A 26,702-nucleotide genomic window follows, 5' to 3' on the forward strand; every position below is an offset into this window, starting at 1 on the left:
TCCCCATGTCCTCCACATCTCTTAACTGCCAGACCTTCTCTAACCAGCTCTTCATCCCTCCTTGGCAGTGACGGATTAGCCACTGGGCCAAAGGGGCATGTGCGTAGTGCTGGGCGGGCGGGGGGCTGGGCAAGCCCCCGTGCTCTGACCCCATTTCTCTAGCAGGGGTGCCGGGGGGCCCATGTGCACTTGTTCTGGTCCAGGGCCCCACAAAACAGAAATCCGCCTCTGCTCCTTGGCTCCCCACGGGGCTGCTGCATGGAGAACTGAGAGAACCAAAAAGGAAAGAGCAGAAATGAGCTAGGGGGGATCAGGGATGTTGGGGCAGGGTAGTAATTGGGAACATAGAAGGTAATGGGGCAGGCAGTTTACAGTGATGAATCTCATTACAGCAAAGGAGTATCACTGTGCAGGCAGCTTGTGGTGGGGAGAGCTCAAATGTCTGCACTGGGACAACCTCCTCTGATAGGCTTCCCCAGTGCTGTTGGCTCAGCTCCCTGGGGCACACACTGTTCTCCCATGGTGGTATGTGTGTCAAGGCACTGACACTGGCTCCTCCTGGGGCTGCTACCTCAGTGCACTGGGGAGCTTCGGGGAGTCTTTCCAATGCTGGTACAGTCCTTGGTACAGAGACACTGGGATTCCCTCATTTTAGACCCCCCGCCCCCCCACCAAACACACATATCCAGGCCTTCCTGAATCCTGCACTCCATCCAGGCAGCTTTATGAATGAGTTGGAGGTATCAGAGGGCCTAAAAATTGGGCATCGGGGAGTGAGTGGCTAGCAAGGGCAAGGAGGTTTGGGGATTTTAGGTGGACAAGCATGTTTTGACTAGGGGTCCTCAGGCCACAGAAGAGGCTTCGGAGACCAGTGCTTTTGAGGTAATGGTGCTTGAAAGTCTTCCTGGTGCTGCTCCCCCCTCATTCTCCTACACAAAGGCACAGAGCCACTAGGAGCCCTTGACTGATACATCAATATTTATGTGCAGCATAGCTCCATTTTCCTGGCACTGCTGTTTGGTTTGCTGGACAGCCAAGACTGCAGTACCAGAAGAGCTGAGTGTCTGTGCATTGATGAAACAGCACTTGAAGGAATCCCTACAGTAATGCTGCTTTGGGTACACGGTTCAGACTCAAAACTACACCCACGCCCACCACCACAAACTCACTCCCACATGCAGAAGTGTTAAACACTTTATTTCCCTGCACATTACCCTTCCTCAAAGCCCAGCTGAATTCCTTCATGCCCTTCCCAAACCCTGATCCATCTGCCTGCAATTCCACATCCCTACCCCAAGCCACATCTTTCCCCCCAGAACAGTTCCCTTTACCCTGCTATGAAACCTGCCAACCTGACTCAATGGACATGTTGGTGAATCAGAATGCAGGTTGGCAGAATGAACACAGAAACAGCTGACAAATCTGAGCAATTCTACTGGCCAGTCCGTGTGCAAGAAAACCTATTCAATTAATTTTAAAAACCTTGAAAGTAGATGATGTCTGAAATATAATAGAAGGTATGTGACACGTTTAGAATTTCTGGTGTTTGTGGCTGTTTAGCTAGAGTCATCCAAAGAAGTGTATGTAAAGCAAGGCAAAACTTCAAGGGGGCATTTTTCAAGTGTTTTCTTTGGAAAAGTTAGCAAACTTTTTATTAAGAAAGATTACATAGAACATTAAATTGTCCTCTGAAAAGTTGTAGTGAACTTGCTGAAAGTGTAATTCTCAACACAATCATAACTAAGGAATCACTACCAGCACTTATCCAATATACCCCTCCCCCCTTCTGTTTGTTCTCTCTTTGTTTTATCTCCCACTAAGACTCCTTTGTCTCCATCACCCATCAGAGGCTACTCACATTTGTCTCTGGAAGTGACAGACTGGACATGACTGAGAAGTCAACACTCGCCAAGAGATGCTATACCATCAGCGTACTTATTTTCTATTCTAAATATTGGTGTGAACTGTAGTATCTTGGATACCACTCCATGCCAAAACAGTAACATTATAATAGCAAGCCCTGTATTTGTGATAGATATTTAACACAAGTAACACTAGCGTTGAGATCTATTCTTGATCAGACAACACAAAATGCTGTCTTTGGAGAATAAAAATCATGAGATGTCTAACAGACCGAATACACAACCATACAACCTGAAATGAATCATGCATGCAAAGGATTTACACACTCACAAAAAATCAAATGTTGAAGAAACAGGACTGGAAGCTTTATCATTTTGGCTGTGATCTTTTCAGAGCTCCTATTAAGGAGGATTGTGATGGGTCATTACTTTGACAGAAGACCTCCAAGGTTCTGAAGAAGTGGTTGGTGGTCATTTTTCCCTCCAAAGTCAGTTTAGAACAAATATAACTGAGGGTCTTGTGATGCTGAGGATTACAATTTTCAGGTGACATTTAACACTAAGGCCTTGACCTCTCATACCACAGCAATTTTTGCAAGAGCAGGGTTGTTAATCCTGGTGTTCTGGCCCAGTTCAACTTGGGTAATTATGTTCTGCCTACCTACAATTCTCCCTGTTATTTCAACTGGATAGGGTATTCTTCACTTTCTGTCCTAAACTGTTGAGCAATATTCCTGGGGACTTTTAAACGGTTAAAACACTTCCGTGATGGGTGAAGTGATTTTGTAAATAACTTTGAGATCCTTCTGCACGAAAGGTGTTCTACAAATGCAAGCCATCATTATATGTCAAGCATCACAACTTCTCAGTAAAAGTTACTACACTTCTGTAATAATGGATATTTTCAAGATTTACAGAACCAACACCAAACTACATCAAGATTCAGCCTGTTAGTGAAGCGTACTTTCAGTGTTCTACAGTAAAAAGCCACATCATCTGCAGGCTTTGGCTGCATTTAAACTTTTGCCTTCAACCACACAATAATACATCAGTAATCTACTAATTCACACATTGGTGAGGCTTATTGCAAACTCCACTTAACAACTAAACACATGCTAAAGTAGTTTATGAAACTCTCCTTCCATTATGTAAGAACTGTTCCTAGTAGACAGATAATAGGAAATACTAGAAAAAAGGTTTTCTATGCAATTTTAAATATATTTAAATTAATTTTCAGTAACTTTTTTTCTTTATTATTAAGGTTCCACCAACTCCTTGGATCCCTTTTCTCTCTCCTTATTCCCCCAGTTTCCTAAAGCCCCTTCAGAAGCACACATTGCATCCCTCTTGTTGAGTTCCAGGTCATTTTCAACAGTAACTAAACTGAGAATATTGAATAAATTATTATTTAATTTTTGAAACAGAAACTGAAAATTGAAAGTGTCCAGAGGTTTAAAGGTACTGGGGCTCATGAGATGAGATCATTTTAAAACCATCTCACCTCTTGGGTCTTTAAGTACATGACCCTCTAGTGTTAGCAGCCCATCATTAGCTAAGGGGACATTTCTTCTCCTCTATCATCCTGTAAGGGTACAAGAGCATGAGAGGAGAAAGCTACAGATTTTGTGGAGTGGGATATGCTGTGCTGGTACAAGTTGAGCCGCCAGAAGCTGTTGCAAGAACCATGATGAAAGAGAAGAAGGAAATTTTCACCTGCTAAGTAGAGGTCTGCTTGTGCCTAATTTTAGGCCCAACCCAGACTCAAGCCCACTTGAGCAAGTCAAGTCATTTTCCAACCCAACCCAGACCCTTTCCCACAAATCTTAGTCAGCATCACGGCCACCTCTTGCCCAGGGAGCTGACTCTCCTCCTCCTCCAGCCCAAGGGGTTGCCGTGGCAGCAGCTACATGCCCTGCTGATGCCATCCACTGCCCCTTGCTGTGCTGCCTGCGCTGTGGAGGGGGAGGCGCTGTGCTCCTTTCCACGCTCACTCTGCAGCATAACAGTGCAGCAAGGGGAGGATGGCCAGTGGCATGGGGCATGCAGCTGCCGCCATGCCAACCCCACGAGCGGGAGGACGACAACTGACCTGAACCAATACCAGGAGGGTCCTTTTGTTTTCCCATCTGACCCGGACCCAACATTTGTAGTTGTGCCCCACTGGATGCAGGTCAGGTCTACTCTTGCACTTGCAAACCTGGTGAATTCTTTTTTGCACTCACACTACGAATCATGCAGAAATTACTGGCAGCTCAGCCCGCTCAACTCTGTAGATTTACCCAACACACACACAGTAGCTCTAAAACGGTCTCCACCCTGCCAGGAGGCTGGAGAAGAAATGTCCTTTAACGAGCTGTTAACATTAGAGGGATATGTGTTTGCAGACAGAAGAGTGAGGTGCCAGGAAATCTAGTCATTAGTATGTCTATTTCAACAAAACTTTTAACCCAAGTAAGAGGCAACAGCACTTCGGAAATTTTTAATAAAATTATTTGCTGGAAATATTTATACTAAGTTAACTCTGGCAGAGATGGTCTAGAAATATCCAGAGAGGGGGTGACAACTGCATTTTAGCTTAAAAAAAGTTTTCCATCTTCTGTGAAAGAAAAATTACAGTGTTAAAACATCAATTTAAGAATATCCCCCTAATAAGCTTAAACAAATCCAGAGCAGCTCCCACTTATCAATCTGTTTTTCCACACGGTGACTCCAACCTTATAGCTGCATTTTCACAGTACTTGATCATTCAGAATTCACTCGTTATTATGAAGCCTCAGTTTAATACTGTACTATTCTTAGTAGATGAAATTCACCCCAGAGCTGGGGGCTCATGCATGGCCCTATAAACTTCTTCAAATTTTTTAACATGGGGTTGGAGTAGTGCATAGGACATTGTGCAGGCCCTCTGCATTGGCTGAACTCCACTGAACAGAAACATACAATGCTGTATATTCACTTAGTGCGTGTAATTTTGCACAGAATCTCCAGAATAATTTTGCAGCAACTTATTAAAGTTTCTCCGTTTACTAAATCCTGATTTAAACACTATAATTACGCTTCATGTCCCATTTACAAGACAACTTAATAAAACAAACTTTAGACTGTGCATAAGAACTTCCTAGCAGAAGATGTGAAAACTTCATTTCACATAAATTTTGTGTTTGGGGAAAGGGCGAGTGGACACAGTAATATGATTACCTTTCTAGCATTTCTTCTATTGATCAGCTGAACACGTTCTTCACCAGTGAGACTATTAACATCCAGTTTATTAGGGTTTCGACAACGATGCCTTTTTTGTTTGGGCCTCCCATCATGAAGCTGCATTCTCTGTTTTAGAGGGATTTAAAAAATGAATTATTAATCTTAGTCTTCTAGGAAAACTACTTACAAAAGTGCTGAGAAAGTTGACTTGTTTGTTTATTCTTATAAGCCACCCTCTCATTTTAAGGTAAATGCTTTCATATTTCCAACATCACAAGCAGTCTTACCTTGTACAGTAACTTCTCGCTTAACGTTGTAGTTATGTTCCTGAAAAATGCTACGTTAAGCAAAACGATGGTAAGCGAATCCAATTTCCCCATAAGAATTAATGTAAGGGGGGGGGGTTAGGGTCCATGGAATTTTTTTTCGCCAGATAAAAGACTATATGCATATATATATATACACACACACAGTATAAGTTTTAAACAAACAATTTAATACTGCACACAGCAATGATGATTGTGAAGCTTGGTTGAAGTGATGAAGTTAGAGGGTGGAAGAGGGTGGGATATTTCCCAGGGAATGCCTTACTGCTAAATGATAAACTAACACTTGGCTGTGCCCTCAAGGGTTAACACATTGTTAATGTAGCCTCACACTCTACAAGGCAGCACGAATGGAGGGAGGGGAGACAGCATGGCAGAGAGAGCGACACACCGTGTGTGTGTGTTTGTGTGAGAGTGTGTGAGTGAGAGAGGCGCATGCTCCTTTAAGTACAATGACACCACTCTAAGTACATTGCCTTTTTAATGACAAGTTTCAGAGTAGCAGCTGTGTTAGTCTGTATCCGCAAAAAGAACAGGAGTACTTGTGGCACCTTAGAAACTAACAAATTTATCTGAGCATAAGCTTTTGTTAGTCTCTAAGGTGCCACAAGTACTCCTGTTCTTATTGCCTTTTTAAGTAGATCAGCAAGTTGAGACAGCAGCTGCGGCCAGCAAGCTGACAGGGCTCAGGACGGAGGCATGTCCCCCCGCTGCTCTGTGGAAATAGGTTAAACTAGTGGGGAGCAGGAGCGGGGAAGGAGACACCCTGACATTAGCCACCCACCCCGCCACCCCCCGCACAGCAAGCAGGAGGCTCCTGGGAGCAGCTCCAAGGCAGAGGGCAGGAGCAGCACATGGCAGTGGGGGGAGGGACAGCTGAACTGTGGGCAACTGATAGCCTGCTGGACGGCTGCCGCAGAGGGAACTTAGGAAAGTGGGGAGCTGATGGGGGGCTGCCGGCCCACCCTGGTTCCAAGCCCCCATCAGCTAGCTCCAACAGGCTGCTCTTTCTCCAAGCAGTGGACAAAGCAGGCAGCTGCCAAACGATGTTATAAGGGAGCATTAAGCAACTTTAAACGAGCATGTTCTCTAACTGATCGGCAACGTAACAACAAAACAACGTTAACCGAGAAGACTTTAACTGAGGAGTTACTGTACAGCTGTTGTCTTCTGATTTTAAAAACTGAGACAGAGTCTCAAAGCAGCGCATGGCCAAATCCCCTGCACTACTCTGAAAATCTCAGTATAAAATTCTGGACATTCATACTATGTTCTTTTAAAATTTATCAATACACTTAGAAATTTTTTTCCAATTATACATTTACATATCAGCTGGTCAACATATGGTAGAGTAATGGCATTCACTGGGATGTAATGAGTATGAAACACTAAGTTATCACTCCCAGTTGCTAGTTTGCTGGGGGAGGAGAGTGGTGGAAAGGACAACAGAAAAAGGAAAACTGAGGTGACAAATGAAATAGGACGCTCTTTGAGATGTGTGATCTGTGTTCCACACATGGATACGCATGCACACCACATGTCTGAGTCCAGAATTTTTTGCAAGTAGCATCTTTTAACCCACACATGTGCAATGGCTCTCCTTGTGCTACAAACCGAGTGCATAAAGGACTGTCTGGGCCGATGCCTCTCCAGTTCCTATTCTTACCTAATATACAAAAAATCTGGAGCAGAGGGAAGGGAGTGGAATACAGATAGGGACCGCACATCTTAAAGAATCTCCAGTTATAGATAAGTAACCTCCATTTCTTCTTCAAGTGATAGTCCCTATGTGTATTCCACAGGTGGGAGATTAACAAGCAGTATTCAAACAGACGGTGGGTGTGAGGATGAAGAAGTGAGAGCTGACTAATACTGCTATCCTCACAGCTGTATCTGCCAGAGAAGATGGACCAAAGCATAATATATTGTGAAGATATGCAAGGAGCTCCCAGTAGCTGCCCCACATCTCTCTTCTAGATATCAGCCTCCTGGCAGGGTAGAGACAGATCTGGTCTACACTACAGGGTTAGGTCGAATTTAGCTGCGTTAGGTCGATTTAAAAATGATTGCATCCACACAACCAACCCCGTTCTGTCGACCTAAAGGGCTCTTAAAATTGACTTCTGTACTCCTCCCCGACGAGGGGAGTAGCGCTAAAATTGACCTTGCTGAGTCGAATTTGGGGTAGCGCAGACACAAATCAACAGTATTGGCCTCCGGGAGCTATCCTAGAGTGCTCCATTGTGACAGCTCTGGACAGCGCTTTGAACTCCGATGCACTACCAGGTACACAGGGAAAGCCCCGGGAACTTTTGAATTTCATTTCCTGTTTGTTCAGTGTGGCAAACTCAGCAGCACAGGTGACCATGCAGTCCCCCCAGAATCGCAAACGAGCTCCAGCACGGACCAAAAGGGAGACACTGGATCTGATTGCTGTATGGGGAGAAGCATCTGTGCAGGCCAAACTCTGATTAAGAAGAAGAAATGCAAATATATTTTCCAAAATCGCACAGGGCGTTAGACAGAGGCTACAACAGGGATAGCTCCCGGAGGCCAATACCGTCTGTTGGGGGAGCAAACGGAGACGAAGAAGCGTCTGTTGGAGCTGCAGGAAAGCCAACAAGTGCACAGACCCCCGCTGCATCCACCGTATAACCGCATACCTTCCTTCTCAAGTTCCATATCTGCCTCACCCAGATGCCCAAGAACGGGGGGGTGAGGGGGGCTCGCTCCGTGCACCCAGCCACTCCACTCCAGAGGATGGCCCAAGCAACAGAAGGTTGTCATTCAAACAGTTTGATTTTTAGTGTGGCTATAATAAACAATGTGGCCTTGTTCTTCCCTCCTCTCCCGCCCCACCTGGGCTACCTTGTTCGTTATCTCATATTTTTTTAAATTAATAAAGAAAGAATGCTTGGTTTCAAAACAGTAGTTACTTTATTTCGAAGGGGAGAGGGTTGTTGGCTTACAGGGAATTAAAATCAACAAAGGGGGTGGGTTTGCATCAAAGAGAAAAACACACAACTGTCACACTGAAGCCTGGCCAGTCATGAAACTGGTTTTCAAAGCCTCTCTGATGCGCAGTGCGCCTTGCTATGCTTTTCTAATTGCCCTGGTGTCTGGCTGCTCAAAATCGGATGCCCGGCGATTTGCCTCAACTCCCACCCCGCCATAAACGTCTCCCCCTTACTCTCACAGAAATTACGGAGCACACAGCAAGCAGCAATAACAATGGGAATGTTGGTTGCGCTGAGGTCTGACCTAGTTAGCAAACAGCGCCAGCGAGCTTTTAAATGTCCAAAGGCACATTCTACCACCATTCTGCACTTGCTCAGCCTATAGTTGAACTGCTCCTTACTACTGTCCAGGCTGCCTGTTTAAGGCTTCATGAGCCAGCGAGCAAGGGATAAGCTGGTTCCCCAAGGATAACTATTGGCATTTTAACATCCCCAACGGTAATTTTCTGGTCTGGGAAGTAAGTCCCTTCTTGCAGCTGCTCGTACAGCCCAGAGTTCCTAAATATGCGAGCGTCATGCACCTGTCCCAGCCATCCCAAGTTGATGTTGGTGAAATGTCCCTTGTGATCCACCAGTGCTTGCAGCACCTTTGAGAAGTACCCCTTGCGGTTCACATACTGGTTGGCAAGGTGGTCCAGTGCCAAGATGGGGATTTGCAATCCGTCTATCGCCCCACCACAGTTAGGGAACCCCATTGCAGCAAAGCCTGCACATTTCCCAGAGTCACTACCCTTGATAACAGAACGTCAATGATTGCATTGGCTACTTGGATCACAGCAGCCCCCACAGTAGACTTGCCCACTCCAAATTGATTCCTGACTGACTGGTAGCAGTCAGGCATTGCAAGCTTCCACAGGGCTATCGCCACTTGCTTCTCAACTGTCAGGGCAGCTCTCATCTTGGTATTCCTGTGCTTCAGGGTGGGGGAAAGCAACTCACAGAGTTCCAGGAAGTGTCCTTACGTATGCAGAAGTTTCACAGCCACTGTGAACCATCCCATACCTGCAATACTATGTGGTCCCACCAGTCTGTGCTTGTTTGCCTTGCCCAGAATCAGTGTTCCACTGTATCAACCAGCCCTCCTGCTGCCATGATGTCCCAACTGCCACAGCCCGTGCTTTCAGGAACGTCTGTGTCCATGTCCTCATCAAAATCCTCCTTGTGCTGGCGTCTCTTAGCCCGTTCTGCATATACTCTAGGATAATGCGCAAGGTGTTTACAATGCTCACAACAGCAGCAGTGACGGTGAGCTGAGCGGGCTCCATGCTTGCCATGGTATGGCGTCTGCACAGGTAACCCAGGAAAAAAGGCGCGAAACTATTGTCTGCCGTTTCTTTCAGAGAGGGAGGGGTGACTGATGCCAGGTACCCGAAACCACCCACGACAATGTTTTCGCCCCATCAGGCATTGGGAGCTTAACCCAGAATTCCAATGGGCAGCGGAGACTGTGGGAACTGTGGGATAGCTACCCACAGTGCACCACTCTGTAAGTCGATGCTAGCCATGGTAGCGAGGACACGCTCCTCTGACTTAATGCACTTAGTGGGGACATACACAGTCGACTGTATAAAATCGATGTCTAAAAATCGACTTCTATAAAATCGACCTAATTTTGTAGTGTAGACATACCCACAGTTTCAGAGATGTAGCAGAGGTTCCTTGAGCTCTGATAGAATGAGCCCTCACTCCCTCTGGGAAGAGGAGGAAAACGTGAGCTAGCAGATAACACAAAGGATAATACAATCAGACATCCATTTCAAAAATCTCTAAACACATACAGCTTGACCCCATGATCTCTTTGCTATGGAAACAAATAGTTTAGATGTCTTTCTAATGTCTTTTGTTCTTTTTAGGTAAAAGGCCTACTGGACAAAAGACGCTTGTAAGTAAAAGGCCCTTTGGACATCCAGAGAATGCAGCCTCCTCATTTCATCCGAGGCACATGGTTTAGAGGGGAAAATAGCAGTAAGTGCATGGTATGAGTCATATGAAACTCAGAAACTTCTTTAAGGATGAATTTGGGGTGGGATGTAATGAGACTTTTTCTTTATAGAAGTCAGTATATGGCTGGTTTGTCGTAAGTGCCCCCAGCTTGCTGAATCTTCTGGCTGATGTTATAGTGATTAGAAAGGCCAACTTCATAGACAGATGGACCACACAGCATGTGACCAGAGGCTTGAGGGGATGCTGGTGAGAAATGACAGAACAAAACTGAAGTCCCACTGAGGTGCAAACTTCACCAACAGTGGAAAGGATCTAAGAAGCCCCTTCAAAAAACAAGTTGTGACAGGATGAGTGAAATCATGTGGTTATCTGCCAGAGGATGAAAAGCACTGATTGCTGCTAAATGCACCTAGAAGGAACTGAAAGTGAGACCTGGAGACTGATAAGTAAGAAAATATTCCAGGATAGCAGGGATTCCAGCCAGTTCTGGTGTTGCTGAGCCCAAGTGGAAAAATGCTTCCATTAGGCTGAATAACATATCTTAGTAGAGTCTTTTCTGCTTTGTTAAGGATAGATTGCACCATTCTGGAGCATGAGCACTCTACATTTGATGCCTATTCAAATACTAAGCTATGATCTGCAGTGGTTCTGGAATGGGGGTGCCTGAAAATGCCTTTGTGTTGTGTTAGAAGGTCTGGAAATAGGCAGATGTTTATGGTGGCTGAACTGAGGCCTTCAGTAGATCTGTAAACCAGAACTGTCTCAGCCAATTTTATACAGATTCACAGATTCCAAGGCCAGAAGGGACCATTGTGATCATCTAGTTGGGCACAATAAGGATGACTCGAGCTCTGTCTTGAGAGATTTTCTATAGAACTTGTGGTATTAATGGAATGGGAGGAATGTCATACTTCAGGTGATCCTTTCATAGTAGCAGAATCAGAATAATAGAATATTAGGGTTGGAAGAGACCTTAGGCGGTCATCTAGTCCAATCCCCTGCTCAAAGCAGGACCAACCCCAACTAAATCATCCCAGCTAAGGCTTTGTCAAGCTGGGCCTTAAAAACCTCTAAGGATGGAAGAGCAGAAGAGCATCTCCCAATGAGACCTTGCCCAGGGCTGCTCTGGGGCAGTATGGGGGATGTTTTTGTTCATGTGTGAGGCAAAAAGGTTTGAGGCTGGCATTTCCCATTGGGTGAAGATCTGGCTGAGAACCAAACTGTGACTTTCCCATTCATGGGTAGCAGAAAAATGTTTGCTGAGATGTCTGCTAGGGAATTCTGTACCCTCTGGTAAGTATACTCCTGAAAGGGGTATGTGATGGCTGATGCATCATTCCAGAGGTTGACTGCCTCTATACAAAGTGGAATGGGGCTCTCGTTTCCCATACTTGTATATACAGAATATAGTTATCCTAATGTCCAACATTACTTGGACATGCCAGGATCAGGTAAGTGGGAGGAAGGCGTTGCAGGCTCAGTGAACCCCTTGAGTTCTATTCCTTTGCATTCTGGACTCCCTAAGGGTCCAGAGGCCCTGTGCTGTATGATCACCCATATGAGCATCCTAACTTAAGAGGCATGCATCAGTCAAGATGACTGCCTTGGGAGTCAGTGTGAAGGAAGGGATCCCCACCTGAACTTTGGCTTTGTCAACCAGATGACAGAGTCCAAAACCTTGGATGGAATTGCCACCTCGTTGTTGATGTTATCTCTCTCTGGTGAGTACACAGAGAGAAGCCAGGCTTGACAACAATGAATATGAAGCCTGGAAAATGACATCATGTGTGTACATGGTGCCATGTGGCTGAGAAGGGAAAGGCAAGTTCTGATTGAGGTCCGGGGTCTGATAGTGACCTGGTGTAGGACGAGAAACTTGAGTCCACTTCCCGTCAGAGAATCATCTCATGAGAATGGTCCCTGAAAAGGAACTGTGAAGGCGCTCTGTGGGTAGGAGTAGCCAGAAACTCGATCAGATAGTTGCCATGAATAACTTCCAGTACGCATTTGTTGGCGGTTAGGGCCCTCCAGTTGCGAGCAAAATGGGTAAGGTGGCCTCCAAAAATCAAAAATGATGTGGCAACAATAAAGGTATGTGGGGGTTTCTACAGTCTTGTAAAAAGAAACTCTTGGACTAAGGGCTGAAATAAGATGCTGCAGAGATTGTATTCCTGGGCCTATAAAGCTTCTGTCTTTTAGTGGTGCTTCCTGAGGATAATGATGATAAAAGAGCTGGGTAAGAAGTCCCACCTTATACCTCTGTCGATGATATTTTCTTTTGGGGGCATGGGTATAGAGATGCCAGAGAGTGAAGAGTTGTCTTTGAGTCCTTGAGGAAGCAGAGAGATTCATCTGTCTCGTCATGAAACAGATTGATCGTATCAAAGGGCAGATCCTGGATGGTAGTCTGTACCTATCTCAGGAAACCTGAAGATTGTAACCACAAGTCTCTCCTCATAACAAGGGCTGTAGCTGTTCCTCTAGACCAGTGGTTCTCAATCAGAGGTACGTGTAAGAAAAAGACTGGATCCTGGACTACTGATAGTACTGATGGCTGCACACCAAGGCTGGCAGGTTGGGATGGGAGAATTACTCTGCATCCTTGGGATAGTCTCTTCCTCTGGAGTGACAATGTCCCAAAATAAAGATGATCTCGACAGGAGGGGTGGATGATAGGGGAGAGCAAAAATGTCCTCCATAGAGAAAAAGATCTCAGACTGTCAGGAGGTGTGGGGAGAGTTCACTGATGGAGCCACTGGAACAGGAGTTTCCCTGGTTACAGTGGAAGTCTGATCTCATCTGGACCATGTTGCTTTAGGCACTATATCTGCTCTAGATGACGATGTGAGCATCAGAGGCTGTTTGGCTTGAGCCTTCGCCATAGGAACCAATGCTAGAATCAGTGGATCTCTACCCTTCCACACCATCTTCTCCTGCTGAGAAGATTTACTCGGGCCTAAGTCCTTGATGCCCGTGTGTGAAGGCTCTTCTGACTCTGACAGGGTTGGGGAGGGCTCCTTTCTCTTCAGAGAAGTCCTCAGAGAAGACAGTTTGTCCCTTTGCCCTCTACTCTGACTGGAAGTGGCTTAGAAGTCTTAGCCTCCATAAGTCTTAGCCTTCATTCCCAAACTTATGCTTGAGGAGACTGATGTATTGCGGGTGGAGGGGTCTCTCTGATCTGGATCTGATTGTTGTCTCATAGCCTTCTCCATCAGGTGTTTCCTAAGCCTCAGTTCCCAACCCTCATGAGTTGTGGGGGGAAAGGAGCAGCAGATGCTGCACTTGGCTAAGAAGTGAGCCTTATCCAGGCAGCAGAGACAATATTATGGAGCAATGGCAGGACATGTAGTTTTTGAACCTCAAAATCCCAGGCATAATCTCAGCCTTCTTGGGGGGAAAAATTCCTTCTTGGGAGGGGTGGAGGGGAACAGAAAATAGCTAACTATACTATATGAGAAAAATACTAAAACTATTTACAATATATTTACAGAAGTGATACAGTAGAAAGGAGCTGAAGATATCAAAGATTTCAACTCAGACCATCCAGTGGTAAGAAGGACCTGCAGAAGCACTGGCCCTCACTGCTTCACTCCCCCAGTTCAGAGTACAAAGAGAACTACACAGCATATGAGAGCCAACAATGCTTGCAAAAAATTCTGTACTTGGGCGCATGCAAACCCATATCTGGAATACACATTCAGACGATCACTTCAAGATGAATGGTATGTTCTGTACTAATTTATGGCAAACTCCTCAAGATGGCCTACAGGCTGCACGACAGCCCAAAATCTCTGCAGTGATCACCACTATGGACTCTCAACGACCTACTTGACATGCCCCCTCCAGCTGGAAGTTGCTCAAGAGATCGCATAGTGACACTTACATTGGACCTCTGGTACTCCTGTGCTGGGGAAATTGTTCACATACTTCACTAGAGCAGCGTGTAGGGACCACAAAAGGAGGCACACCTGCCTCCTAGAGTTTTTACTACCTCTGATGTCTCATACAGTCATTGTTTTTAAGTATTACCGTAAAAACTATATAAGATTAGATGTTTAATTTATGAGTGTATTCACTGCTTAATTTTACTATTTGACTAAAAAAACTGGAAACAGCATTTGGCTGAAGACTGGAGCAAATTTGGAGCAGACTGGTGGCTACGACAATAACGATAGAAGAACATGTATTACATATTTATTCTAATATAGCAGGATTATTAACACTAACAGAATCCCATAGTTAGTCAAGATCATAACTTTGGAAGACGAAGAATTTGTTAGATATGACTGTCCCTGTTAGCGTGAAGAGTCTGCACCTGAGGGGCATGTAGATGATCAAGGTGCACTTTTATTATTTATCAACCAATCAGCATTTTGAAGACTTGACCATTAAGATAGATAATAAACACACTGTTTAATGGGCACAGACAAGATACTGGAATAAAAATGAAATATTTACAACAGATTGTATTAATATACTTAGCACCCTCAACCTCCTAATACCCTGACAGGTTTACCAACAGTGCAAGGACAGAATGGACAGGCCTGACACGAACCAGTCACGAAGAAGAGGAGGAGGAAAAAAAGTGGCTGAGAGTCTATGATACAGGTAGCTGGAGAATACTGATGCCTCCTTTTAGTTATTCAGCTTCTAATAGTTATTTGAAATTATTCTTAAACTGAAATATTAGAATTTAGTCCAAAATTTAACCAAATTTATATACACCCAGTGCAAGACAAAAGGTACACAAACAATTCCATTTCGAGCTCATCATTTCCTGCTTCCCCTTTTGTATTTATAAAATTGCAATTTTCAGGAGTACTTTACTTCTGGGTATACCAGTTTATCCTATATTACTTCATATTAAAACACTTTTACAGAACAGAAAATTTTTGGTTTTAATCCCATAAATGTGATAATATCCCATTAATGTCTGTTATGTGCAGATTTATGGACCAGTAGATTGCAAGCTCAGAGGTATCAAGGTGGGAATAGCAAATCCATTTGACATTACTAAGCATTTAAAATATAGGTCCCTATGATATTTATTCCACTGTAACTAACTTACTCTTCTTGCATAATTGTGAGAATGCACGCATCTATTTTCAGTATCATTTATAAGTAATGAAACCTCACATGAATACATATTTCCTAATTTTCATTAAAGAAATATTTGAAATGGATTAGTCTCCATAAAAAATGGCAACAGATAATGCATCTTGCTATTGATTATTTTTTATTAGTGATTAAATGCTATATTCCTGGGCTGGCCTTAATGTACAAATTGCATGGAGATGGGAAGAAGATAGAGAGAAATTAGGAGACCATCCCATAGACTTCCGCTTCAAATCAAGTGAAAATAAAGAAGGGGGGAAAAAAAGAAGAGAATAAGGAAACCCATGTGGTATATATTACAAATTTAAATACAATATGCAGAGGCAGAATGAGACTCACTATTTAGTTGAAGCAGAGTTCAAAAGAATACTCACAGGAATAAAAGCTCCTAAATCTTCAACATAACCAGGATGTTCCTTAAGCCATTTTTCTAAATCCTTCCTTTTTGGTGCATCATCACCTGCAAGTCTTGTTCCATCTTTCAGGTTAATGACAGGAACTGGGCTTTCTTCATCAAGTAGACCTTGGGACTGAGCATAAGTAAGTGTTGGGTTTATTACTGGAGCAACTTGCGAGGTGTTAATGCCTGGACTAACCTGTAGAAAGACAAAATATTCTGAGAAACATGCAATACATTGGAAAACAAATGTCACAAAGAATTTGTAGGTGGTCTCCAATTTAGTTAAATACACAGCCAATTACATTCTGAAAGAGATCTCTATGTAATTTTCCATATTGTAATTAAGCAATATCATAGATGTGGCTTTTTGTTTGTTTTTAATAAAAATCCTTTCCAGCTCACATTTAAAAGGTTATAAGTAAGGTAATACTTGAATTGCGGGATGATCATCAAAAAATTGTGAACAAGTCATGGAAAATTGCAGAAAAGTAACAAAGGACCTTATTATTTGGAGTAATGAAGTCCATTATTACTTTTGTGCGATTTTCCACTTTCGGCTATCCATGGCTGAGAGTGGTGGCTCCTGCTGTTGGCTGCCTGGGGCTGACGGAAGGAGCCAGGGCTCCCACTGTCAAAATTGCAGTGGAAGTGTAATATTGCAGAATCTGCAATTTTCACAATATTGCAAGTTAAGTAGGACCTTAATTATAAGCTTATACTGAGTAATTCCAGATGAAATCATTTGAATGCTAAAGTTTAGCAATTATTTGTTCACAGCACAATATGCTCAATTAAGAAATTCAGAGTAAAACTGAACTTGTATTTTGGATATAGAATCAGATTTACTTACATGATTAGGTGGTTTATTTCTATTTATAAAGAGGATGTCAACTCCTTCTACATTCTTCCTCCTTCCTCTCCTCTTTTTGACTACAGGCTGGCTGTCGACCATCACTCCATTAGCATTAACTGTTAACTGACTGGAAGCACCTATCAAATTAATAATGCAATATCATTAATGAGTCAAAGGTGTGTTCCATTTATAATCAGGAACACATTCAATAAAAAAGTTCCATAATTTGAAATAGAGTAGTTTATAGATAATTCCCACATATAAACAAAAAATCAAACTGCTAAAGAGACCCTGTAACAAGTACAGAAAAACAAAAGGGATCAATAAATCATAGTTGCAACTGCTAGTACTATTAAAATTAAAACGATCAACTATTTTTCCATCTCCATTGTACAAGGGAAAGATTTTTTTTAACTCTAAATGATTTGATTTAATTTTCTATTACAGAAGAAGCCATCAGTGCTTACTGCATTTTATTTCTTTATTTGCGAACCAACATCATTCAGTGCTGTTAGACTGACCATAATTAGCTCAGAACAGTGTTTTTAGCAGACAACCGCTCCAAAGCCGGCAGGGATGACAACAGTTTGAGAAGGGTCCCCCAAATTGGTGTTGTTGAAAAAAGGAAAGCAAGTGTTCTCAGATCAGTATTCTATATGTAAATATCACTCACCAACATAATGAACCAATTTTAAGGTAAAATGTTTTGGACTTAAATTCCTAGAAAGTTGTACCCATTTAAGAATCTCCATCAAGGTACTGACAAGCTCAACATTCAACATATGAGACACTACATCATCTTCCAAAATAATGTCTTAAGAGTAACTTAAAAACATGGGGGATTTGAGTTTTTTTTGTTTTAAATCACAGTTTTTCACCTGTCCTGATTTCTCACCTTTAAGGGGGAGCTCCCCATGCATATTGTATGTGTGATCATCTTAGGGTCAAAATGCAACCTTAAATATACACAAAAATGCAGCATCTTTTTTCACTGATTAGAGGGAACTCCACTTACCTTCTATTGTCCTCGTGGGGGGGCATGTGGCAATTCCATTCTATCCAGTCCTTAGCTGATCAGGATAGGCAGCTGCTGCACTCACATTCTTTCCACACGTTTCCCCACAATCTACTGTCACCTACATTCACCCCTACTCATATTTCCCTCCCTCACAGTTTCTTATCCATCACATTCTCTTTCTCTTCCATACCACATTCCTCTGCACTCTTTCAGCTCCTCTCACTTTGCCTTCATATCCTCCTGCCACCCCTCAGATGGCCTCCTGATCCCAACATTCCCTAGTATCCCATCCTATCTGTACTCTGCTTCTCAGATTCCTTTGATTCATAGTGCCCTGTCCAGTTCCCTAACCCACTCCATTCCCTGATAGTCCCTACAGTCCCATTCCTAACACCTCTATATTTGCCCAGCCCTCACAGAGTGACTAAGGGGACACTATCTTCCCTGAGAGTAGCCTGGCTTCAGAGCCATTGGAAACCAATAGGATGGCATCTATCTTTGCTGAGGGCAGCCTCACTTTCATCTGAAAAGGCCAAATGGATATACAATGCATCTTGCTAAGGGAAGCATGTGCCTTCAGACCCAGATGGTAATGGGATATGGGAGCCATTTTAGGTGAGGGCAAAAATTTGCAAGATTGAAGAAAAAATAAATGAATGAGAACCCTTAAAGACCCAAAATATTGCACAAGTTGGCAACACTGTCATACATGTTTAATAGGCTTAAGGATGTGAGATGTATTATCCTGTTTTAAGTTGAAACTTGACATACCAAGTTTCTACTTCTGTATTTTTATGTAGCTTGTATTCAACAAAATGATTTCAATAAGCTTCTATTTTACATAAATGAAAAATGTGTACATTTTTCTAAGTTAAAGATATATTTTGGAATTGCTGTAACTTGAGCTTGGATTTTAAAAAAACTGTGTAAACAATTGGTCAATATTATGAACATCTTAAACATTGTGTCTACTTCATGTTTACACACATTACTTTTCATAAATGTTACTCACATGCATAACAGGTATATGTGAGAGATTATAATGTCTCTATACGAGTCATTATGGTCTACTGGGTTACAATTTTATATATATACACACACAAACACAATTACATTAAGTTCTTAAGAAGCTATTGTAATGTACAGGGTAAATAATATCCCTTTTAGACATTTTCTGAATACTTATTTATAAAATAAAGCTATTGAAGATTACTAGGCTAAATATCCATAGAAAAATCTAAATATGAGTTTACCACAATGAGACCATAGTGGCACCAAAGAAGTCATGACACCATCACAAGAACTAGAAGGCATCCAATGAAATGGAGAGGTAACAAATTTCAAAAGTATAAAAGGAATCCCCCCCACAAAAAATGTGTAATTAACCTCTGGAACGTAATGACTTTCATATCTATAATGAGAAATGGATCCAAAACAAATACCTAAATCTAAACATCCCTGGTATGAAAAATTGAGGATCCAGATCTTAAATTTGTATCAGAGGTTATTTTCTAGTTGTAACACATATTTCCGATTGAAATAGAATACAGTTTTGTTATTAAGATTAATAATACAGAATATTATTAAGGATCACAGTAGTAAAGCACAAAACTGTCTCTATCCTACTATACTTGACTGTTTGATTGCCTCAGACACAGAGACAGATTACAAAGAGCACAGAAAATTAACACAGATAGAAAATGGCAGACAAAGTATAACGGCTCTTTGTCTATTTCCCTACAATGTACACTGTCAAAGAGATTCTTGTGACCAGGGAGCATTATGTAAATTGACACTATAATAAATCATAATGTTTACCTGATTCTGGTAAGGATTTTGGAAAATTGACAAGGCTGGTCTCTGAAGCATTCTGGAGCTCACGAAGCCGAGCCAGGTATTGCTGCTGTCCTAACGTGCCTTCTTCACTTTCAAACAGCCTTTTTTGAGAAAACCCCTGCTTCTGAAAAGTCAACTTCAAACCACCTTCCTGTTAAACAAATGCCAGGGTTAGAAGACTGTCTTCTGAGACAGAAATGACTACTTCATAGTTCAGGATTCTCGCATAAAACACATCTATTACAGAAGAGTTGAGGGAAAATGAGATCACACAAGACTTTAATCAAGCCTTGCTTTTCTTCAAAGTAACCAGTCTAACCAGAAATTTTACAGGACCACCTTTCTGAATACAAATTGTGAAAAAATTAATATCTTAATTGAAAAATTCAGATACTGAACACCTATCTACTTCCTTAATCTCATCCTATGCAAATCCCAAATCCAATTACTAGAACAGAGTTCTCATCCATTTGTACTTACTACCAACAAATCTCAAATTATAAACACAGTAAATGGGTATTTTAGACACCTCTAGTATGTATGTGAAACTACAGGATTTAGTTGTAACCTTTTTAGAAGCACATGAAATTATAAAGTGCTAATTTGAGTAGGGCATGCTAAAATGTTCAAAAAAAGTCAAACTCACTGGAAACACCTATTATTTATGCAACTAACCAGACTGTTAGAAACTGCATAAAACAAACCATTTGAGGAAGCATCTTAACAGCAGGATTTCAGAAGTTTAAAGAGGGACATACATTCAATGATGATCCCTCTAGTAGGATATGTAAATTTAAAAATGCCCAATGCCCAAAAGAAACATATCCAAATACCCGTAAACTAATGTGCAAAGGAAGTAAGAGTGAGAGCAGGCAGCCACTTGCAGGTAAAGCATGCCGCACACCGCAATCGCAATCAGGTCCTAGGGCAATAAAAATAAACATACGTCATTGATTTTCACTGTAAACTCCTTTTCTCGTACATGCTTCTTCACCTTTGGCATCTGTGGCGACTGATCATGTTCTTCCTTAACACCTGCAGTTGGGGGTGTTGGTGCACTAGGTTCGCTGTAGTCTGCAGCTGCACCCGGGCTGTCCAGAAGTTTGGTTGTGTAGAAAGATGCTACTGTATTGCTGTCATAGCTTCTTCTTGCCGAAGGCCATTTACCTTTCAACACTGTTTGACAAATACTGTCTAGTCGGTTAATCATAACTCGATCCTAGAAAAAAAGAGAAAAAACTTTTTACAAAGGAACTGCTTATAAAATCTATACATGATGCCATTCAGAATGCAAACCCTACTCTTCTACAAAGAAGAGTAAGGATAATCTTATGGTTAAATCACTGGACTTGCACTCAGGATTTGGGTTCAATTCCTGGCTCTACAACATTTTCCTGGGTGGCTTTGGATAAATCACAATCTCTCTATACCTCACACAACCGTTTGCAAAATGTGGACAATGGTACTTCCTTTCTTCTACCCTTTGTGTATCTTGTCTATTTTGGTCCTGCTCCTGCAAATACTTAAGCACATGCTTCGCTTTACTCACATGAGTAGTCCCATTAATTTTAATGAGAATACTCTGGATAGTAAAATGAAACAGCGCAGAAGTGTTTGCAAATTTTTGGCCATGACCATTTGGGGCAGGGACTATCACCTAACATATGTAGATGCTACAATAATATAATAATCAGCCACAAATATAAAAATAAATGTGCATGCTCTTATTCTCAGTTCCTGTTGTCATGTTTGAATCTGTTCCGTTCCCGATTCAAATACCTTAGGTCACAAGCCGGCAAAGCACATATTTAATTTTAAACACACAAACAGTCCCACTGAAAAGTCAAGCACGTACTTAAACCTTAAGCAATACATGCTGAATTCCCCAAATAAAATGTAGGGGACCCTTTTAGAACCTATGTAATATAAAAATAAAATCCATAAAGTTTGCTGATACCGTTAGAGCACACATATTTGTCCAAGAAATAAACGCCCAACATATAAAATGCTCTTTACAATTCTCTCCTAATCTTGATTGTGTTCTACACCACCACATTCAGAACAAGGGCCTACATTTTCAAAAATGATTAGTTGTTTTGTTATGCCTCTATTTGTGGGTGTTCATTTTGACACATTCTAAATGGACCTTCCACCTTCCCTATGAAAATTAGACCATTTAAGAAGAGCTCAAGTGATGCTCTTGAAAATTGAAAATCATGAACATTGAAACCAAAGTTATTTTTAAGAAAAATATTCATGATGTTAATGTATTGGAGATTAAAAGCTCCTGAATTTCAGATACTAATACTAATCTCTCTCTTCTGAGCTCCCCCACCCTTTTTGTCTCTTCCTTTGTCATGAAGTTCCCTTTCAGGCCCTCCTAAGCTGCTTGACTTCTGAAAACAATGCCTTCATCAGAAGCTTCCAATCTGGCTGCGTATTTTCAAGCCTCAGTGCAATCCATGCCTGCCTCCAGTGAATGAGATCTTTACCACTGCAAATTGAGAAACCAATAGCTATTTTTTTATAATATAGTACATGCCTTTAACAAATACAATGAAATTTTACTCTAAGACTGTGTTATAGTTATCTACATAATTTAAAACAGTTTTGTAGAGGGGAACACAGATTCTTTGGAAAGTAGCATGTAGAAGAATTAGACCACCACCAGTGACCCTTACATTCTATAAAATTATGTTAAAATAACTTTAGAACTACTGAATAAAATATAAATCGCAGAAAATTCAAAAATGAAGTTGAATCTACTTAAAATCCAACTAGCATGTCCAAGAAGGTGGTGATTTTATAAGCCAGATGTTCTGCAGACCGTAAGCGTAGCAGGGGACTGTGAAAACAAGATTAGCTTTAGACGCCCATAAAGTATTCCTCTTGGATCCTCTGATTTTCACGTCAAGTGTCGAAGCTAATCTAATCTTTCATTTTTAAAATAATATCTATCCTTTTCCATTGTGAAGGCAATTGTCAAAAGTATACTAATCACTGGGATTAAAGTTTATATTTTAAGTATACATTTTAACAAATCACAAAATCTTCATAGTTTGCCACTAGTACAGTTGAGAACAAGCCACTAATGCATGTAAAAGGATAGATTTACTCACCATGCAGTAAAAAACAGTTACCTACCTCTCGTAACTGTTGTTCTTTGAGATGTGTTGCTCATGTCCATTCCATTCTAGGTATGCATGCGCCCACGTGCACCACTGTTGGAATTTTTTGCCTTAGTGGTATCCGTAGGGCTGACTGGCACCCTCTAGAGTCCCGCACTCATGCACCAGTATATGAGGCATCGCCGACCCTATGCCCTGTAAGTTCCTTCTTGCCGGCAACTCTTGCCGACAGAGGGGTAGGAGGGCCTGTCATAGAATGGACATGAGCAACACGTCTTGAAGAACAACAGTTACGAGAGGTAGATAACCTTTTTTCTTCTTCGAGTGCTTGCTCATGTCGATTCCATTCTAGGTGACTCACAAGTGGTATCCCTGGAGGCGAGCTTGGAATTCACGGCCATGCAAATTGTAACACTCCTCTGTCAAAGCTGGCATTGCCCTGGACCTGCTGGGTGTAATGGGTATGGAGGTATGGATGGATGACCAGGTAGCGGCCCTGCAGATATCTTGAATTGGCACCTGGGCCAGGAAGGCTGCTAACGAGGCCTGCGCTCTGGTGGAATGCGCGGTAATGATCTTTGCCTCTTCATAACAAAACCTGATGCAGGTGGTGATCCAAGACGAAATTCTCTGAGCAGAAACAGGTAGACCTTTTGTTCTGTCCGCTACTGCGATGAAAAACTGTGTTGACTTACGGAATGACTTAGTTCTTTCTATATAAAAGGCTAGTGCTTTCCTATCGTCCACAGTGTGTAACCTGCACTCTTTATCAGATTTATGAGGTTTTGGGAAGAGGACTGGTAAAAATATGTCCTGATTAGCGTGAAACTGCGAAACTACCTTGGGTAAAAAGGCAGAGTGCGGTCGCAGTTCAACGTTGTCCTTATAGAACACCGTGTAGGGTGGCTCTGACGTAAGCACTCTGATTTCAGAGACCCTTCGAGCCACCAGGAAGGAGACCTTTCACAAAAAGAGCAGGCGGGAACAGTTGGGCAGGGGCCAGGGAGGGGCTGCTGCCAGGTTCATGAGCGTGCAAAGCCAGTGCTGGTGAGGCCAAGCCGGGGAGACCATGATAACTTGTGCCTTGTCTCTCTTGATCTTTGCCAGGACCCTGCTGATGAGAGGAATCGCAGGGAATGCGTACATCAGGTTCCCTGACCATGACAGGAGAAAGGAATCAGAGAGGGAGTCCTTGTCCAGGTATTGCTGCGAACAAAACCGGTGGCATTTCCTGTTTAGCCTGGTGGCGAACAGGTCCACTTGGGGAGTTCCCCACCTCTGAAAGATCATGCAGGCTACCTCCGGGTGGAGCAACCACTCATGGTGAGAGGAGAAGTCCCTGCTGGGGTGATCCGCTAGCGTGTTCTTGACACCAGGGAGGTGACAAGCTTCCAGATGGATTTCGTTGCTGATGCAGAAATCCCAAAGATGGAGTGCTTCTTGGCAGAGAGTCGACGAACGTGCTCTCCCTTGCCTGTTGATGTAGAACATCGAGGCAGTGTTGTCCATCAGGACTCTCACCACCTTGCCCGACAAGTGAGGTAGGAAGACTGCATGCCAAGGGGACTGCCCTGAGTTCTTTGACGTTTATGTTTAACATCATCTCTTCCGGGGACCACATATCCTGAGTCTGGAGGTCACCAAGGTGTGCACCCCAGCCGAAATCCAAGGTGTCCGATACTGATTCGATGGAGTGATGGTGGGTGTTGAACAGAACCCCCTGTAGGAAGATTGTGCGATCGGTCCACCATCACAGTGAGGCAAGTACCATAGGGGGAATGGTAACAACCTTGTCCAGGTGATCTCTGGACTGGGAATAAACCATTGCCAGCCATTGCTGCAGGGGCCGCATCCAGAGCCTGGCATGGTGGACAATGTATGTGCATACTGCCATGTGACCCAGCAGGCGCAGGCAAACCCTGGCCATAGTCAGGGGGAACGCAGAGACCTCTGCGATGAGGTCCGTCAACGTCTGGAACCTTTCTAACGGCAGGAATGCTCTGGCACAGGTTGAGTTGAGCACCGCTCCAAATGAACATAGACTTTTTGTCGTTTACCAGTAGGCGGCACATGGCTTGCAGCACCACATCATCCTCTTGGAACTGAGACATGGAGTTGCCCTTGATTAGCCAGTCATCAAGGTATGAATAGATCTGGATACCCCAACACCTGAGGTCAGCAGCCATCACCGACATGCAACTGGTAAACACTCTGGGTGCTGTTGCCAAGCTGAACGGGAGGACTGCAAACTGGTAGTGGTGGTGGCCCACCGTAAACCGAAGGAAGCGTCTGTGACCTTGAAAGACTGCTATGTGGAAATCCACGTCCTTCTAGTCAAGGGCAGGTCTCCCGGATCCAGGGAGGGGATGATAGAAGCCAAGGAGACCATGCTTCTTTAGATACTTATTGAGGTCCCTCATGTCCAGGATGGGCCTCAGACGGACCTTGGCCTTTGGGATTAAGTGGTACCGGGAATACAACCTCTTGTTCCTGTAGTCAAGAGGAACTTCTTCCACCACACCCAATTGCAGCAACCCCTTTACCTCCTGCATGAGGAGACTCTCATGAGAAGGGTCCCTGAAAAGGGACAGGGAAAGAGGGGGGGTAGAAGTAAACTGTAGGATATAACACTCCGCCACGGTATTGAGGACCAGCGGTCTGAAGTTAGCCGAAGCAGCAGAAGTTCCAGCAGAGTGACTGGCAGCAAGAAGGAATGCAGGGTGGGGGGAGCCGGCAGCGCTCCTCATACCACGCCATGCAGGCGCCACTCCAGAGGGCGCCAGAACCGGTCCCCTACGGATACTGCTAAGGGAAAAACTTCCAGCACCGGTGCATGTGGAGAGCACACACACCTAATATGGAATGGACATGAGCAAGCACTCCAAAAAACTATACACTTTTACCTAGCACTGTCCATCTGGTCCACCCATGTGCCTCTCCTCTCCTTGTGTACCACATCACAGGAATAAAGGGGGGGATTGCCAGACTGCCACCATCTCAGTTCCTTCTTTACCACCAGTTCCCAGTAGGAGACCAGGGAGCGGGGAAAGAGGGCAGGTAGTGCACTATACATAGGGAAAAGACATCTCAAAGAACTCCTGTTACTACAAGATGAGTAACCCATCCTCCTTCTTCCAGGGATTGTCCCTATGTGTTGTACACTTCTCGTGATTCACAAGCCGTGTCTCTAAGGAATCCTAGAATCCTATGACATACATTGCTTCTCTAGGCAGGATAGTTTTGCATCAGATGCAGTTGTTCACACCCAGTACACAGTGCCTAGCGAAGGTGTATAAAAAGTGCCAGGTCGCTGCTCTGCAGATTTCAATAACAGGGATATCTTTAAGGAAAACTACAGATGCTGCACCTGAGCTTTAACTGAGTGTGTTTTCACATTGCTTGAATGTGTTTCTGGTGTAAATTAAGCAAGGTGTGACCAAAGACAAAGAAAAGCACATTTACATGCATGGTAAACAAAGCCATCAGGAGAGCAAGTGGGGAAAGATGACCACTTAATCTCGATGGGGTATGGAGAGTGCACCCCCCACCTCCCGAAGCCTTCCTGCCTCTTGAAGCAGCACCACTGAACTTTGGGAAGATATAAAGAGAGAAAGCCATTTTGCCTTCCTTGGCTTTTGCCTTCCTTCACATGAGAGACTAAAGGGGCCAGAGCTCTTGAAATCACAGAATAGTGGATCCTTTAACCAAGCAGTTTGAAGTCTCTGGGAACTGAATACAGATGAGAAACCTGCTTAAGCAAATATTGCAACTTGTTGAAAGTAAGTTTTAATCTTAGAAGCGTATTTTTACTTTTGTTTGCTTGTAACCTTTTCTATCTTTATTCCTTATACTTGGTATCTCTTAAACTTAAGACTTTCTTGTTTAACAAACTTGTTTTACTTGTACTATACACCAACTCAGTGTGTTAACCCCAGTTAAGGTAATAAGCTGCCAGGTACTGTCTCTTGAAGGGTGCAGCAAACTTAACTTCTGTAAGTTGTC

At 43.1% G+C, this 26,702-nt stretch overlaps 1 protein-coding gene across 13 annotated transcripts in view; it reads right to left on the reverse strand.

Moving 5' to 3' along the window:
* CHD9 (chromodomain helicase DNA binding protein 9) overlaps positions 1-26,702 on the reverse strand; it is a 182,004-nt gene that overhangs the window by 7,371 nt on the left and 147,931 nt on the right. For 10 of the 13 annotated variants that reach the window (XM_037878254.2, XM_037878247.2, XM_037878257.2 and 7 more), the window contains 5 exons: positions 20,519-20,791; positions 19,555-19,723; positions 16,716-16,855; positions 15,840-16,061; positions 5,061-5,189 (listed from right to left, as the gene is read on the reverse strand). In XM_037878254.2, coding sequence (XP_037734182.1) covers positions 5,061-5,189; positions 15,840-16,061; positions 16,716-16,855; positions 19,555-19,723; positions 20,519-20,791 — 933 coding nt within the window. The remainder of the gene's footprint in view (positions 1-5,060; positions 5,190-15,839; positions 16,062-16,715; positions 16,856-19,554; positions 19,724-20,518; positions 20,792-26,702) is intronic. The other 3 variants (XM_037878251.2, XM_037878250.2, XM_037878256.2) reach the window with 1 other exon arrangement.

This window comes from Chelonia mydas, chromosome 12, assembly GCF_015237465.2.
Source record: "Chelonia mydas isolate rCheMyd1 chromosome 12, rCheMyd1.pri.v2, whole genome shotgun sequence".
Lineage (NCBI taxonomy): Eukaryota > Metazoa > Chordata > Testudines > Cheloniidae > Chelonia > Chelonia mydas.